The sequence below is a fragment of the Ahaetulla prasina genome, chromosome 7, assembly GCF_028640845.1.
Source record: "Ahaetulla prasina isolate Xishuangbanna chromosome 7, ASM2864084v1, whole genome shotgun sequence".
Taxonomy (NCBI): Eukaryota; Metazoa; Chordata; class Lepidosauria; order Squamata; family Colubridae; genus Ahaetulla; species Ahaetulla prasina.
Genome location: NC_080545.1, coordinates 92795146 through 92813219, shown reverse-complemented (window position 1 = coordinate 92813219; position 18074 = coordinate 92795146). Strand labels below are relative to the sequence as shown.

At 45.7% G+C, this 18074-nt stretch overlaps 2 protein-coding genes across 3 annotated transcripts in view; both read left to right on the top strand.

Moving 5' to 3' along the window:
• Positions 1-256: 256 nt before the first annotated feature.
• Positions 257-8359, top strand: LOC131202592 (dynein axonemal intermediate chain 7-like). The gene is made up of 5 exons (XM_058191695.1): positions 257-269; positions 1132-1213; positions 2374-2465; positions 6223-6324; positions 8195-8359. The coding sequence occupies exons 2-5, from the start codon at positions 1168-1170 to the stop codon at positions 8357-8359; spliced, it is 405 nt and encodes a 134-aa protein (XP_058047678.1). The 5' UTR covers positions 257-269; positions 1132-1167.
• Positions 8360-9975: 1616 nt separating this feature from the next.
• The window catches only part of DNAI7 (dynein axonemal intermediate chain 7), a 28524-nt gene continuing 20425 nt past the window's right edge, over positions 9976-18074 (top strand). For both annotated transcript variants that reach the window (XM_058191105.1, XM_058191104.1), the window contains exons 1-4: positions 9976-10081; positions 12660-12806; positions 14668-14771; positions 16580-16859. In XM_058191105.1, the coding sequence (XP_058047088.1) occupies positions 10010-10081; positions 12660-12806; positions 14668-14771; positions 16580-16859 (603 nt within the window). In that variant the 5' untranslated portion in view covers positions 9976-10009. The remainder of the gene's footprint in view (positions 10082-12659; positions 12807-14667; positions 14772-16579; positions 16860-18074) is intronic.

The following is an 18074-nucleotide window of genomic DNA, read 5'->3' as shown; positions in this document are numbered from 1 at the left end:
TAAGTGAGGACTAGCTGCAATCCGAGACCGGCCATTTTGTGAAGCATTAGAAGACGTTTGAGACTTTCAGTGTTCCATTTTGTGGGTTCAGTTTGTTGGGAGATCAACTTGTGTTTGTGTGAACACAGATATTTTGGCTGACGGCAAGATGGAATTCAGGCTACTTCCCTCTCCCCCATCCCCGTCTTGTCAATTTTATTGTGTTTTTCTGATTTTCTCTGTTCTTTCTTTTCTCTCCTCTCTGCATTTAGGGTCCCAAAAAGAAAAAGGTATGTAGGTAGACAGCTAAATTAACCTTGGAGGCATTCATGCTTACCAATAGCTCATGTATTTAACCTTGATATAGATTTGTAACTTCAAATGATGGTCCACTTTGGTTTAAAAGCAGGTTAGTTCACACGGTGCGTTTCAATCCATTGGGGCATAGTTTCGTTAGCAAATTTAAGATGTGTGAACTTCAACTCCCAGAATTCCCCCACCAGCATTATAGTTATTTTTTTTTAATAGACATGGGATTTAAGTGCAGGAATGATTGACAAGTTGACAGCCTCTTGAGTCCTCCTCAAAAAATGACCTAAACTTGTTGACACTCCCTGCCAGCACAAGATACCGCTGAACTACAGTTCCCAATTGCCCTAGCCAGCATAGCGAACGGTGCAACGTTGGAAGTTATAGCTCGTCAACACCTGGAGCACCTTAAATACTTCTATGGTTAGACTTTCACCTTCTGTACCCACAAGGCAGGGGTGAAATGCTCCCAGTTCGGACCGGATCGCCCGATCCGGTAGCAATGGTGGCAGGTGCTTCAGAGGACTGGTAGCAAAAATCTCTGCCCTCCCCCCATGCCCAGCTGAGCCGTGCAATCATCAGTTTTTTTTTTTACTTTTAAAAGCATTTTTTTTTGGCCGGTTTGCTATTGGGAGCGAGCGTCTGGTGCTTCTGCACATACTCAAAGCATCCATGATGACGTCCGGGTGGGTGGGCGGAGCCTCCCACCACCTCCGCTACCGGTTCGCCCAAACCGGTGCGAACCGGTAGCAACCTACCACTGATGGAGTCCCCCTTCTGCTCTGTCCTTTTTAGAAGTGGCTTAACATTTAATTTCCTTTCCGTTATTTTGTTTGGGTTCAGTCTGCTGGTAATAAGAAGATTAGTAAAGCTGAACGGATGAAGATGCTAAGAGAAGAGGAGGAACGGCGAATGCTTGAAGAAGGTAGGTGGACTTTGACCCGCTTGTGTTACAGGGGGTCCTCGACTTACAACGGTTCATATAGTGACCATTTGAAGTTAAAATGGCACTAAAAAAAGTGACTTTTTTTCACACTCATGATCATTGCAACATCTCCACAGTTACCTGATCAAAATCCAGATGCTTGGCAATTGGTTCATACTTATGACTGCTGCAGCATCCCGGGCTCGTTTGATGCCCTTGTGCGACGTTCCGATGCGCAAAGTTGACGGGGGAGCCAGATTCATTTAACAACCACGTTACTAACTCAACAACCGCAGCAATTCGCTTAACAGCTGTGGCACGGAAGACTGTAAAATGAGGCAAAACTCACATAAACCAGTGTCTTCCTTAGCGATGGAAATTTTGGGCTCAGTTAGGGTCGCAAGTCAAAGTCTATTGTTGTGGTTCCAGGCTCCAAACCTGGCCCCATGCCTGACAGTGACTCTGAGAGTGAGGGGGAAGGGCCGGTAAGGCTTACCTCAGGAGCACCGATTCTTTGGCCCGGGTCTAGGAGCCAGAACCAGGCCAATCAGAGGACGTAATGAGGCCGACATCCCCTGATTCCTCCCTTCCTCAGGCTACACCTACAGCTGATAATCATACCAATCAAGCCTGGATCGACCCACGCTTCAGAAGATTAGAGAGGCAGTGTCATCAAAGGGAAGAGGGGGGCAAGAGCCCCACCCCACAGGACATATAAAGAGTTTTGGGACTGCTCTCAGTTCCACAGGAAGCAAATTAGCTGAACTGTGTCGAAGTGAGCTGAAGTCTTAATCTGTTTGAACTTTTTGGCAGGCAGCTGCATTTTCTCGGCCAGGACTGATAGGAGCCATGCATCCACTGGCTGTAGGCCAGCTCGTTACTCCAAAGTGAGGATGGAGACAGAACAACTATCTGGAGTTGCATTCAAAGGAATCAGGATGATCAAATAAGTAAATAAAATAAAATAAAATAATTACAAGGAAAGGAAAAGAAAGGAAAGGAAACGAAATGAAATAAATAAAATAATGAAGTAAAGTACAATAAAATAAAATAAAGTACAATAAAATAAAATAAAGTAAAATAAAATAAAGTAAAATAAAATAAAGTAAAATAATAAAATAAATAAAATCTCGTTCATTGTGTTTTTTCTTTGTTCCCAGAGCAAGCCCGCTTACGTGCTGAGCAGGAACAAGCTGTGAAAGCTGAAAAGGAACGTATTGAAAGAGAGAAGACCGAACGCCTTGAAGCCAAAGTGAGTTCCCTCAGACCTTTATTTATTAATTAATTTATTTATTTATTTATCAAACTTCTATACCGCCCTTCTCCCGAAGGACTCAGGGCGGTGTACAGCCTTCATTTAAAACAATTAATATACATATTAAAATAACCATTAAAAAGCTTATTCAATAAAAGGCCAAATTAAAACCGTCGATTGACCATAAAAATACCCAATAAAATTACCATTAAAAGTTTAAAATTTAAATTTAGAATTTAAAAAGTCAGGCCAGTCCTGCTTGTATAAATAAATAAGTTTTCAGTTCCCGGCGGAAGGTCCGAAGGTCAGGCAATTGGCGTAAACCGGGGGGAAGTTCGTTCCAGAGAGTAGGTGCTCCCACAGAGAAGGACCTTCCCCTGGGGGCCGCCAGCCGACACTGCTTGGCGGACGGCACCCTGAGAAGACCCTCTCTGTGAGAGCGTACGGGTCGGTGGGAGGCATGTGGAAACAGCAGGCGGTCCCGTAAGTACCCGGGCCCTAAGCCATGGAGCGCTTTGAAGGTGGTAACCAAAACCTTGAAGCGCACCCGGAAGACCACAGGTAGCCAGTGCAGACTGCGCAGGAGTGGTGTTACCCGGGAGCAACGCGGTGCTCCCTCAATCACCCGCGCAGCTGCATTCTGGACTAACTGCAGTCTCCGGGTACACTTCAAAGGTAGCCCCATGTAGAGAGCATTGCAATAATCCAGTCGAGAAGTGACGAGAGCATGAGTGACCGTGCATAAGGCATCCCGGTCAAGAAAGGGGCGCAACTGGCGGACCAGGCGGACCTGGTAAAAAGCTCTCCTGGAGACGGCCGTCAAGTGATCTTCAAACGACAGCCGTTCATCCAGGAGAACGCCCAAGTTGCGCACCCTTTCCGTTGGGGCCAGTGACTCGCCCCCAACAGTCAGCCGCGGTTGCAGCTGACTGTACCGGGATGCCGGCATCCACAGCCACTCCGTCTTGGATGGATTGAGTCTGAGTCTGTTTCTCCCCATCCAGACCCGTACGGCCTCCAAACAACGGGACAGCACTTTGACAGCTTCGCGGGGGTGGCCTGGGGTGGAAAAGTACAGCTGAGTATCATCAGCGTACAGATGATAACTCACCCCAAAGCCACTGATGACCTCGCCCAACGGCTTCATGTAGATGTTGAACAGGAGAGGCGAGAGAATCGACCCCTGCGGCACCCCACAAGTGAGGCGCCTTGCGGCGATCTCTGCCCCCCTGTCAACACCGTCTGCGACCGGTCGGAGAGGTAGGAGGAGAACCACCGATAAACGGTGCCTCCACTCCCAACCCCTCCAACCGGCGCAGCAGGATACCATGGTCGATGGTATCAAAAGCCGATGAGAGATCCAACAGGACCAGGGCAGAGGAGCAACCCCTATCCCTGGCCCTCCAGAGGTCATCCACCAACGCGACCAAAGCTGTCTCCGTGCTATGCCCGGGCCGGAAGCTGGACTGGAACGGGTCTAGATAGACAGCTTCCTCCAGGTACTGAGGGAACTGCCGTGCCACCACACTCTCTACAACCTTCGCCACAAAGCGAAGGTTGGAGACTGGACGATAATTACCCAAAATAGCTGGGTCCAGGGAAGGCTTCTTGAGGAGGGGTCTCACCACCGCCTCTTTCAAGGCAGCGGGAAAGACCCCCTCCATCAAAGAAGCATTTATAATACCCCGGAGCCAGCCTCGTGTCACATCCTGAGTGGCCAGCACCAGCCAGGAGGGGCACGGGTCCAGTAAACATGTAGTGGCATGCAGCCTCCCCAGCAACCTGTCCATGTCCTCGGGAGCCACAGAATCAAACTCATCCCAAACCACATCAACAAGACGAGCCTCAGTCATCTCATCTGGATCATCGCAATCTTGGTCCAAGCTATCCCGAAGCTGAGCGATTTTATCGTATAGATAACCACTAAACTCCTCGGCACGTCCCTGTAAGGGGTCATCCCGTCCCCCCTGGTGAAGAAGGGAACGGGTCACCCGAAACAGGGCGGCCGGGCGGTTATCTGCCGACGCAATGAGGGAGGAGGCGTAGGAACGCCTCGCCACCCTCAGTGCCACTAGGTAGGTCTTTGAAAAAGACCTAACTAGTGTCCGATCAACCGGGCGGCTGGACCTCCAGGTGCTCTCTAGGCGTCTTCTCCGGCGTTTCATCTCTCTCAGCTCCTCAGAGAACCAAGGAGCTAATCGAGATCTGCGCCGGGTCAGAGGCCGCAAAGGCACGACACGGTCCAAAGCCCCAGCCGCGGCCTGTTCCCAGGCCGCGACTAGTTCTTCAGTCGTGCCGTGGGTAAGATCCTCAGGGAACGGCCCAAGCTCCGTCTGGAACCTCTCAGGGTCCATCAGGCGCCTGGGACGGAACCAACGCATTGGCTCCGTCTCCCTGCAGTGGTGAGTAGCGGTCTGAAAGTCTAGGCGGAGGAGAAAATGATCTGACCATGACACCGGTATTGTCACTAAATCTCTTACTACCAGATCATTAAACCACTGTCCAGAGATATAAATCAGATCCAGCGCGGATCCCCCCGTGTGAGTAGGGCCATCAGTTACTTGAATCAGGTCCAAGGCCGTCATGGAAGCCTGGAACTCCTGAACCACTGTTGATGACAAGCCAGCCGATGGCAGATTGAAATCACCCATGACCAAAAGTCTGGGGATCTCAACAGCCACCCCGGCAAGCACCTCCAGTAGCTCAGGCAGGGCTGTAGTCACGTAGCAAGGAGCCAGGTACGCGATCAACAAACCCATCTGATTCTTATGGCCCCACTTCACAAGAAGGGATTCACAGCCGGCTATCTGAGGAACAGTGGTCTCTCTCGGCTCTAGACCCTCTCTCATTACAACCGCCACCCCTCCACCCCTACCCTGGGCCCTTGGTTGATGGAATGCTCGGAAACCTGGCGGGCACAGTTCAACTAGGGGCACCCCCCCTTCTGCACCTTGCTGTGGATCTTATCTAGGGCTGGGGTGTCAGACTCAAGGCCTGCGGCCTGGATGCGGCCCGCGGGGTGCTTAGATCTGGCCCATGGAAACAGCGAAGGACTGGCCTGCGGTGCCTCGGTCAGCAAAAATGGACTTCCAATGTCCTTTTTTCAACTGGGACGGCCCCCTGCAACCCTCTGCCAGCGAAAATGGAGCTCAAGAGCCCTTATAGAGCAGCGCTAATACTTCATGTGATTTTTATTCTCTGCCTCTGTTTATACAACCAAGGATTGTATTCAGAGGTGGGCTTCACCTAATTTAACTAACCGGTTCGTCCCAGCACCGAAAATGTGAGCGTGCGTGTGCCTTCCACACATGGCCTTCTGCACATGCACTTTGCTCGTGCATACAATTCCACACCCGCGGCTTTAAAAACGCAGCTAAATAGAACGGCATAGCGCCGGGGCAAGTGGGCGGGTCCACCCTCAGGTCATAACTACCGGTTCACCCGAATCAGTACGAACCGGCTGAATCCCACCCCTGATTGTATTAGCTTTTTTGGCTGCTGCAGCACACCCTGCTGGCTCATATTTTAGTGGTTGTCCACTAGAACTCCCAAGATCTCTCTCGCAGTTACTACTATTGAGCCAGGTACCGCCTATACTATACCTGTGCATTCATCTTGGATAAAGCAAGACGGGTTCATAAATACTCACCAGGCTGCATTTTTGACCAGTTGCAACTTCGGACAAGGAGTCGAGTTGCAATGGACTACATGGGTTTAAAATAAATAAGAGACCTCTTTCTTGTGTCCCATACAGGATCAAGAACGCCGGGGTGAGGAGTTAAATGAACTTGCTGAGTTAGAAGAGAGCTTTGTCCTTGCGAGCCAATGGAAGTTGAAAAGTAGAGCCCTTGCTAAGGTACACGTGGCCTGGAATATTTGGGCCTTGCTTCCGACGAGAGAAAAATGAAATTTACGATGTAGTTTTTAAATGATGCAAACCTTTTGCGAACAAATCCACATACCTGTAAGATTTTCAATGTACAAGGAGTCTTTGACTTGCAATCCCAATTAGCCTAATCCCAATTAGTGATGGCTAACCTTTTTGCCATTGCATGCCAAAAGTGGGGGAAGCACGGGGGGGCGGGGTCGCACATGTGTGTGCGCACACCTATAATTCTATGTGCCCCGCCCCCCTATGCATGCCTGTGCACCCCCTCCCCCCCCGCTTCCCCCGCTTTTGGCAGGTGATGGCCCGGTGGGCCCGGTAGGCCCGTTTTTTGCTCTCCCCATTTGGGAAACGGGCTGTTTCCAGCCTCCGGAGGACTCCCGGGGGTGGGAGGGCCGTTTTTGCCCTCCCCAGGCTCCTAGAAAGGCTCTGGAGCCTGGGGAGAGGGAAAAATGGGCCTTCCCCAGCCTCCGGAAGCCCTCTGGAGGCCGTAAACAGCATGTTTCCTGACTTCCAGTGGGCCCAGAAGGCCTGAAAATCAGCTGGCTGGTGCGCACATGCGCACCGGAGCTGGGCTCATGTGCCCACCGATATGGCTCCGCATGCCACCTTTGGCACGCGTGCCGTAGGTTCACCATCACAGGCCTAGAATATTGTAGTCACTAGAGTCATTAAGTGGGTCACCTCCTGACCGAACTCTATTCTACAACCATTTTCCAATGGTCGTTAAGTGAGTCGCCATGGTCATTAAGCGACTCATATGGTCATTAAGCGAACCGCATGGTCTTTACACAAATCCAGCATATCAAAGGGGTGTTTTTTTTGCCACTTTCTGCCAAAAAAGGGCAAAAACAATCATAAACCCTGGCCATGTAATATACCGGTAGATACAAAAGCATCTTTTACAATGTTTGAAAGAGTCACTACATGGTTTTGTGTGTGATGGTGACATTATTAACTCTGTGGACAGACCAGAAGATAATCCTCGCTTTACGACCACAATTGAGTCCAAAATTTATGTTGCCAAGTGAGACATTTTTATATATAAAATGTCTCGCTTACATATAAAACAACTCCTTTCACAAACTTTCTTGCCACTTTTATTAAGTGAATCACTGCAGTTGGAGAATGGTAACAGAGTTGGAAGGGACCTTGGAGGTCATCTAGTCCAACCCCCCCTGCTCACGCAGAAGACCTATACTAGGGATTTGAACCGCCGAACTGCCGACCTTTCTGATCGACAAGCTCAGCTGTCTTAGCCACTGAGCCACCTAGCCAGGCTTTGAATTATTAACAGGTTTATTTTATTTATTTATTTATTATTTAAATTTTTATACCGCCCTTCTCCCGAAGGACTCAGGGCGGTTCACAGCCAGATAAAAAATACACAATAATACAATATAAATACGAATAAAATACAATTTTTTGTATAATAAATACAATTTATTAAGTGAATTTGGTTTCCCCATTGACTTTGCTTGTCTAAAAGTTCCAAAAGGTGATTGCACGACACCGGGACAATGCAGTGGTCGTAAGTATGAATCAGTTGCCAAATGTCTGAATTTTGATCATGCGACTAAGGCGATGCTGCAACGGTTGTAAGTGTGGAAAACGGTTATAAGTCGCTATTTTCACTGCCCTCATAACTTCGGTCACTGAATGAACTGTTGTAAATGGAGGACTACCTGTAGCTTTTTTTTAAGCAACTGGTCATTAAGCAAGGACTACCTGTAAACAAGGGAACGGTCCCACGAATCTGTTTACCTGCCTCTGTTTCAAAATCCATCCAACTCGTCTCTGTTTTCTAGCTTTGTCCATTTATGTCTTGGTGTTTCTCCAGTGGGAACATTATACACGCTGTGACGGAAGCCCAGACCCAACAGTCCCCCAGGAAATCAATACTTTTATGAGTTTGTGGCTAGAAGAGACCCAGAACGATATTACGACGGTGGTCGAGAAAGGCAGCAAAGTGCTGGAAGTAAGTCCCTGCCACTATTATATCTAGAGATGGGCTTCGAAAATTTTAGCAAGGGGTTCTCTGCCTGGTTGCTGGGTTGGCATGGCCATAGTTGGCCTCCTGCACCACAGGAGGGGGGTTGTTTTTGCCCTCCCCGGGCTCCGGAGGCTTTCCTTGAGCTTCCAGGAGGGCAAAAACAGCCTCCCAGGCTCCTAGAAAGGCTCTGGAGCCTGGGGAGAGGGAAAAATGGGCCTTCCCCAGCCTCCGGAAGCCCTCTGGAGGCCGTAAACAGCATGTTTCCTGACTTCCAGTGGGCCCAGAAGGCCTGAAAATCAGCTGGCTGGTGCGCACATGCGCACCGGAGCTGGGCTCATGTGCCCACCGATATGGCTCCGCATGCCACCTTTGGCACGCGTGCCGTAGGTTCACCATCACAGGCCTAGAATATTGTAGTCACTAGAGTCATTAAGTGGGTCACCTCCTGACCGAACTCTATTCTACAACCATTTTCCAATGGTCGTTAAGTGAGTCGCCATGGTCATTAAGCGACTCATATGGTCATTAAGCGAACCGCATGGTCTTTACACAAATCCAGCATATCAAAGGGGTGTTTTTTTTGCCACTTTCTGCCAAAAAAGGGCAAAAACAATCATAAACCCTGGCCATGTAATATACCGGTAGATACAAAAGCATCTTTACAATGTTTGAAAGAGTCACTACATGGTTTTGTGTGTGATGGTGACATTATTAACTCTGTGGACAGACCAGAAGATAATCCTCGCTTTACGACCACAATTGAGTCCAAAATTTATGTTGCCAAGTGAGACATTTTTATATATAAAATGTCTCGCTTACATATAAAACAACTCCTTTCACAAACTTTCTTGCCACTTTTATTAAGTGAATCACTGCAGTTGGAGAATGGTAACAGAGTTGGAAGGGACCTTGGAGGTCATCTAGTCCAACCCCCCCTGCTCACGCAGAAGACCTATACTAGGGATTTGAACCGCCGAACTGCCGACCTTTCTGATCGACAAGCTCAGCTGTCTTAGCCACTGAGCCACCTAGCCAGGCTTTGAATTATTAACAGGTTTATTTATTTATTTATTTTATTATTTAAATTTTTATACCGCCCTTCTCCCGAAGGACTCAGGGCGGTTCACAGCCAGATAAAAATACACAATAATACAATATAAATACGAATAAAATACAATTTTTTGTATAATAAATACAATTTATTAAGTGAATTTGGTTTCCCCATTGACTTTGCTTGTCTAAAAGTTCCAAAAGGTGATTGCACGACACCGGGACAATGCAGTGGTCGTAAGTATGAATCAGTTGCCAAATGTCTGAATTTTGATCATGCGACTAAGGCGATGCTGCAACGGTTGTAAGTGTGGAAAACGGTTATAAGTCGCTATTTTCACTGCCCTCATAACTTCGGTCACTGAATGAACTGTTGTAAATGGAGGACTACCTGTAGCTTTTTTTTAAGCAACTGGTCATTAAGCAAGGACTACCTGTAAACAAGGGAACGGTCCCACGAATCTGTTTACCTGCCTCTGTTTCAAAATCCATCCAACTCGTCTCTGTTTTCTAGCTTTGTCCATTTATGTCTTGGTGTTTCTCCAGTGGGAACATTATACACGCTGTGACGGAAGCCCAGACCCAACAGTCCCCCAGGAAATCAATACTTTTATGAGTTTGTGGCTAGAAGAGACCCAGAACGATATTACGACGGTGGTCGAGAAAGGCAGCAAAGTGCTGGAAGTAAGTCCCTGCCACTATTATATCTAGAGATGGGCTTCGAAAATTTTAGCAAGGGGTTCTCTGCCTGGTTGCTGGGTTGGCATGGCCATAGTTGGCCTCCTGCACCACAGGAGGGGGGTTGTTTTTGCCCTCCCCGGGCTCCGGAGGCTTTCCTTGAGCTTCCAGGAGGGCAAAAACAGCCTCCCCAGGCTCCGGAGGCCCTCTGGAACTTCCCAAACTTCCAGTAGGCCCGTTTTTCGCCCTCCCCGAGCCTTCACGCGCACCCTGCACTTAACTGCATCCAAAACAGGCTGCGTCGGGACTCCTGAGTGGGACAGGGTGGGGTGGGCGAGGTCAGCCAGGAGTGGGATTTGGGGGTTCTCCAAACTGCACAAAATCTTAGCTAGAGGTTCTCCCGACCCCCTGCGAACCCCCAGCAGCCCGCTCCTGATTATATCCCATAGTAATTCCTCCAGCCAGAAATAGGTAATGTGTCTTCACATGGTGAGCAGGATTGGGTTTTTTTGTTTTTTATTTTATTTTATTTTATTTTATTTTATTTTATTTTATTTTATTTTATTTTATTTTATGTATTGTATTGTATTGTATTGTATTGTATTGTATTGTATTGTATTGTATTGTTTTATTATTTTATTTTATGTTATTATTTTATTTATTTTATTTTATTTTATTTTATTTTATATTTTATTATTTTATTTTTTATTTTTTATTTATTTATTTTTTTTTGTTTACATTTATACCCCGCCCTTCTCCGAAGACTCAGGGCGGCTTACAATGTATAGGGCAATAGTCTCATTCTATTTGTATATATTTACAAAGTCAACTTGTATATATTTACAAAGTCAATTTTATTTATTATTTTATTTTATATTTTATATTTTATATTTTATTTTATTATTTTATTATTTTATTTTATTTTATTTTATATTTTATTTTATTATTTTATTTTATTTTATATTTTATTTTATTTAAGTATTTTAGTATTTTATTTTATTTTGTAATTTAGCTACTGTCCAACTCGCTCTCAGTGTGACTCGGGATGATTTATAGAGAAAATAAATAAATAAAAACCATACAAAAATACAATACGTAACAGCAGTCTAAACCATAAGACCAAAACTGAGGCCAAAAGTTCTGTTGTAAAACGAGACCGTTGTTATGTGAGTTTTGCCCATTTTTCGACCTCTCTTGTCACCGTTCTTAAGCGAATCACTGTGATGGTTAACTTAGCAACACGGTTGTTAAGTGAATCTGGCTTCCCCATTGACTTTGCTTGTCGCAAAAGGTGATCACATGATTCTGGGACATGACAACGTCATAACTACAGTTGCCGAGCGTCTGAATTTTGATCAGGTGACCACGGCTGCAAGGGCTGTGAGGACAGTCATAAGTCTCTTTTCTCAAGGCTGTTGCAACTTTGAACAGTCACTAAACAAATGGTTGTAATTTGAGGACTACCTGTAGAATAGAATAGAATAGAATAGAATAGAATTTTTTATTGGCCAAGTGTGATTAGACACACAAGGAATTTGTCTTGGTGCAGATGCTCTCAGTGTACATAAAAGAAAAGATACCTTCATCAAGGTACAACATTTACAACACAATTGATGATCAATATATCAATATAAATCATAAGGATTGCCAGCAACAAGTTATAGTCATGCAGTCATAAGTGGAAAGAGATTGGTGATGGGAACGATGAGAAGATTGATAGTAGTGCAGATTTAGTAAATAGTTTGACAGCGTTGAGGGAATTATTTGTTTAGCAGAGTGATGGCCTTCGGGAAAAAACTGTTCTTGTGTCTAGTTGTTCTGTTGTGCAGTGCTCTATAGCGTCATTTTGAGGGCCCTTACAGACCTCTTGGGAATGAATAGAATAGAATAGAATAGAATTTTTATTGGCCAAGTGTGATTGGACACACAAGGAATTTGTCTTGGTGCATATGCTCTCAGTGTATATAAAAGAAAAGATACGTTCATCAAGGTACAACATTTACAGCACAATTGATGGTCAATATATCAATATAAATCATAAGGATTGCCAGCAACAAGTTATAGTCATACAGTCATAAGTGGAAGGAGATTGGTGATGGGAACTATGAAACGATTAATAGTAGTGCAGATTCAGTAAATAGTCTGACAGTGTTGAGGGAATTATTTGTTTAGCAGAGTGATGGCCTTCGGGAAAAAACTGTTCTTGTGTCTAGTTGTTCTGTTGTGCAGTGCTCTATAGCGTCATTTTGAGGGTAGGAGTTGAAACAGTTTATGTCCTGGATGTGAGGGATCTGTAAATATTTTCACGGCCCTCTTCTTGATTCGTGCAGTATACAGGTCCTCAATGGAAGGCAGGTTGGTAGCAATTATTTTTTCTGCAGTTCTAATGATCCTCTGAAGTCTGTGTCTTTCTTGTTGAGTTGCAGAACCGAACCAGACAGTTATAGAAGTGCAAATGACAGACTCAATAATTCCTCTGTATAAGAGCAAGTGGAACATAATGCAGGGCAGAAAGGGAGATCAGATACAATACGCAATACACAACGATTGTGTGTTCTGAATGCCCGTGTCGAATGTCTTCCAGCTCATTACCAAGTTAGAAATGTACGTATTGGAGACGCCATTTGAAGAGCTCACTGTTCAGGATGTCCTTCAGTACCAGGAGACCATTGGACTTTTGCAGAACTTGCTTCGTCATAAATATAACCAAGCCACAGAACATCTACTGAAGGTAGGTGCTTCTCATTCGGACCAGATTAGCTGCTGTTCTCCATCAGTTTAATTTTAGCAACAACAACAACAACAGAGTTGGAAGGGACCTTGGATGTCTTCTTGTCCAACCCCCCCCCCCCGCTAAGTGGTGGCGCAGTGGTTAGAATCAGAGGTGGGTTTCAGCAGGTTCTGACCAGTTCTGGAGAACCGGTAGTGGAAATTTTGAGTAGTTCAGAGAATGGGTAGTAAAAATTCTGACTGGCCCCGCCCCCATCTATTCTCTGCCTCCCAATTCCCAGCTGATCGGGAGGAAATGAGGATTTTTGCAGTAACCTTCCCCTGGAGTGGGGTGGGAATGGAGATTTTACAGTGTCCTTCCTCTGGAGTGGGATGGGAATGGAGATTTTACAGTATCCTTCCTCTGCCACGTCCACCAAGCCATACCCACAGAACCAGTAGTAAAAAATTTTGAAACCCACCACTGGTTAGAATGTAGAATTCCAGGCTAATTCTGCCGAATGCCAGCGGTTCTATTCTTACCCGCTCAAAGTTGACTCGTCCTTCCGTCCTTCCGAGGTCAGTAAAATGAGGAACATCATTTTGTTCTGTAGTTATCATGTATAAAACTAATTGTCCATGAGCCTTTTCTAATTGACTATCCGTAAATTCTAGTAAGAAAAATTCTAGATTCATCTGGATATTATTTTTTAAATCTCTCCATCCTCATTTTATTTTATTTTATTTTATTTGTCAATCATATATAAAATAACAGGTAAAAGTGTAAACGTAATGTGGATACATGAAAAGAGTAAGTAAAAAAGGAATATTAGGACAGGGCGATAGGCACGCAGGTGCACTTATGCACGCCCTTACAGACCTCTTGGGAATGAATAGAATAGAATAGAATAGAATTTTTATTGGCCAAGTGTGATTGGACACACAAGGAATTTGTCTTGGTGCATATGCTCTCAGTGTATATAAAAGAAAAGATACGTTCATCAAGGTACAACATTTACAACACAATTGATGGTCAATATATCAATATAAATCATAAGGATTGCCAGCAACAAGTTATAGTCATACAGTCATAAGTGGAAAGAGATTGGTGATGGGAACTATGAAACGATTAATAGTAGTGCAGATTCAGTAAATAGTCTGACGGTGTTGATGGAATTATTTGTTTAGCAGAGTGATGGCCTTCGGGAAAAAACTGTTTTTGTGTCTAGTTGTTCTGGTGTGCAGTGCTCTATAGCGTCGTTTTGAGGGTAGGAGTTGAAACAGTTTATGTCCAGGATGCGAGTGATCTGCAAATATTTTCACAGCCCTCTTCTTGATTCGTGCAGTATACAGGTCCTCAATGGAAGGCAGGTTGGTAGCAATTATTTTTTCTGCAGTTCTAATTATCCTCTGAAGTCTGTGTTTTTCTTGTTGGGTTGCAGAACCGAACCAGACAGTTATAGAGGTGCAAATGACAGACTCAATAATTCCTCTGTAGAATTGGATCAGCAGCTCCTTGGGCAGTTTGAGCTTACTGAGCAGAAAGAACATTCTTTGTTGTCCTTTTTTAATGATGTTTTTGATATTAGCTGTCCATTTGAGATCTTGCGATATGATAGAACCTAGAAATGGGGTGAAGTCAACAGCAGATAGTTTAAGCTTAAAGTTTTGGGGGTTTGGGGACATCATATAGGGATGTCCACTGCATGTATTTGTATCCAGTGTCCTTTCACTTTTTCACAAGTCCACCATGCGTGATAAAATGCCCTTTCGGGTTTGTTATATTTACAACAGTAATTAGAGATACCTTTATCCGTCTCGGACGATTTCTTGGGTAGATTGATGCAATTTTTAAAATGTCTTCATTCTAATGCTCTTTACAGCAAGCCAGCAATTATGGAGAATCCGAAAGTGGAAATATGGAACTTGTCATGAAAGAGAAGGACATTACGCTGTGCCTTTGGGCCAATCTCAAGAAGAACGCAAGGTAGAAGAGACATTCTTTGAGAACACATTAAAGACACCGTAACAAGGCTTCATGTTATGATAATATTGAGATGAGCCACAACTGGGAAGTAACTCATAGAAATCATGAGTGCGAGTGTATCAGTGATGCAGTTTGTTACAACGTACAGTTGGTCCTCCCTTACCTGCAACTTGTTGCTAAGCATCGTGGTCACTGTGCGAAAAATCATATGGGTCCAGTTTCCGGTTTCCAATGCATACACACACACATAGTTGCTGTGGTAATTTATTTATTTATTTATTTATTTATTTATTTGATTTTTATACCGCCCTTCTCCCGAAGGACTCAGGGCGGTGTACAGGCAGAATAAAATGAACAATACAAAATACAATTAAAACGGAATTTAAAAAACTTATTCAAATTGGCCTGAAAATTTAAAAAATTTACCAAACGCTAAAACCCCATTTAAAATTAATAAAAATTTAAACATTTAAAATTCAATTTAAGCCAGCCCCGCGCGAATGAAAAGATGTGTCTTCAGTTCGCGGCGGAAAGTCCGAAGGTCAGGTATTTGGCGTAAACCTGGGGGAAGCTCGTTCCAGAGTGTGGGAGCCCCCACAGGGGAGGCCCTTCCCCTGGGGGCCGCCAGCCGACATTGTTTGGCGGACGGCACCCTGAGAAGTCCCTCTCTGTGAGAGCGTACGGGTCGGTGGGAGGCATGTGGTAACAGCAGGCGGTCCCGTAAGTACCCAGGCCCTAAGCCATGGAGCGCTTTAAAGTCGTAACCAACACCTTAAAGTGCACTCGAAAGGCCACAGGTAGCCAGTGCAGTCTGCGCAGGAGCGGTGTTACGTGGGAGCTACGCGTAGCTCCCTCTATCACCCGCGCAGCTGCATTCTGGACTAACTGAAGCCTCCGAGTGCACTTCAGGGGGAGCCCCATGTAGAGAGCATTACAATAATCCAAGCGAGAGGTAACGAGCGCATGAGTGACTGTGCACAAGGCATCCCGATCAAGGAAGGGGCGCAACTGCCGAACCAGGCGGACCTGGTGGAAGGCCCTCCTGGAGACGGCCGTCAAATGATCTTCAAGCGACAGCCGATCATCCAGGAGGACACCCAAGTTGCACACCCTATCCTTTGGGGCCAATAACTCGCCTCCAACAGTCAACTGCGGCTGCAGTTGACTGAATCGGGATGCCGGCATCCACAGCCACTCCGTCTTGGAGGGATTGAGCTTGAGCCTGTTTCTCCCCATCCAGACCCGTACGGCCTCCAAACACCGGGACAGCACTTCGACACAACTTCATTGGGGTGGCCTGGGGTGGAAAAGTACAGCTGGGTGTCATCAGCGTACTGTTGGTATCTCACCCCGAAGCCACTGATGATCTCACCCAACGGCTTCATGTAGATGTTGAACAGCAGGGGCGAGAGAATCGACCCCTGCGGGACCCCACAAGTGAGGCCACAAATTAGCAGTTTACTCAAGTTCAGGGAGATAACAGCAGCATCCCCATGATCGTGTGGCAAAAATTCAGACGCCTGGCAACTGAGTCATCTTTACGACCGTTGTCACGTCTCAAGGTCCCATGGGATCTTGCGACCTTGTCACAAGCCAAATCCATGGGAAAGCCAGATTCACACTTAACAACCGGGTTACTAACTTATCAATTGCAGTGTTTTTCCACTTCACAACGTGGCAAGAAAAGCCGTAAAAATGGGGGGTGGGGTGGGTGGGAATTCACTTAACAAACGTCTTGCTTAGCAACAATTGTGGTTGTAAGTCGAGGACTACCTATATAACACTTGGTTGTAATTTCTCCCCGTCAGATTCCGGAACCAATTATTTTACGATGAGAACCAGCAACCCTGCCATGGGTTTGAACTTCCCAAGGCGCTGACCACCTGCGATGTGGCCGTACGCATCTTGCACACCTGTTATGACCATTTGTCGCCTTTGCACGATTTCCCCAAAGAACTCCCGAAGCTGGACCTCCCATCGGCCGAAGGGATGACTCAGCCCAGTGCGGAGACCGAAGTCCAAAATGAAGAGCAGGAGGCCCTGAAAGTCGTTTCTGATATCAAAACAGAAGCCTCAGCGAGAACCATGGTAAGACGGTAGCAGAAGCTTCCAGAAAAAAAGGAGATGCTGAGGACTTGCAACATTCCATCCTCCGTGGAGACATTTTGTAAACTGGTCGAGCAAAAGAGAAATTTAGGGTGCAACAGCAAAATTCTTAAAGGGTATCATCCTCCTCCTCCTCTTTTAACCATCCCATAATCCCTTGCGGGGTGTAGTCTGGGCAGCTGAATGGAGCTGAGTGATTGCTGGCCGGATGCCCTTCCTGTCGCCAGCGTGGAGTCTTTTTTTCAGCAGATCTATTCTCAGTGTGCTCAGAGAGGGAAATATCTGCCTCTCCCTAGGATCGAACTCACAGCCTCCTGATTGTGAGGCGAGAGATCCACCTCTAGGCCACCGTGCCACTCCACAATTTTTGAAGGGAATGATATGCTTAAATCAAGAGAGATTTCTGCCTCCCTTAAGATTTTTCCCCCATTTCTCCTTTAGGGGAAATATTCTATCCTGCCTTTTTAATATCCCCCAAAATATTTCATTCTCTAGGAGGGTGGGGGCTGACTTTATACACAGGGACATGTCTGAATTTTTATCGTTTGAACTGCAGGGACACTGCGATGGCCAGAACTTCGAGGACCAGTCATACCGTTCATTGTTTTCAGCGCCATTGTATCTTTATTTATTTTTTATTTTATTTATTTTATTTGTATTTATATCCCGCCCTTCTCCAAAGACTCAGGGCGGCTTCAAATGTTTCTGCTAAACAAATGGATGCAGCTCAAGGGCTTACCTGGATCGCACTTTCTTATCGGGACATCTACAAGGATGGGTCAAAATAATCAAGATGGCGGCTGCAACTGCCCAACGCATTTACTCGCTTGCGTAGAGCGAGGCCTGGGCTTCATTCACACCGTTGCAAGCTCCATCGTGATTCTTTTTGACTCCTTCCGCCCATTGAGTCTTTTGGTTCTTATCCAATAAGGTTTGTAACCATAGATTGTAAGCAGTCTGTCGTCTTATTGGATACGTGAGCCGAAGACTAGGGTTCTATTTGCTTACAAGCAAATATGTAGAATAGAGTCGAGTAGAGTCGAGTAGAGTCAAATAGAGTCAAATGGAGTCGAATAGAATAGAATAGAACAGAACAGAACAGAACAGAACAGAATAGAATAGCAGGAAGGGGTAGCGAGTAGGGTAGGGTAGAGAAGTGGAGTAGAGTACAATAGAGTAGAGTAGAATAGGATAGGA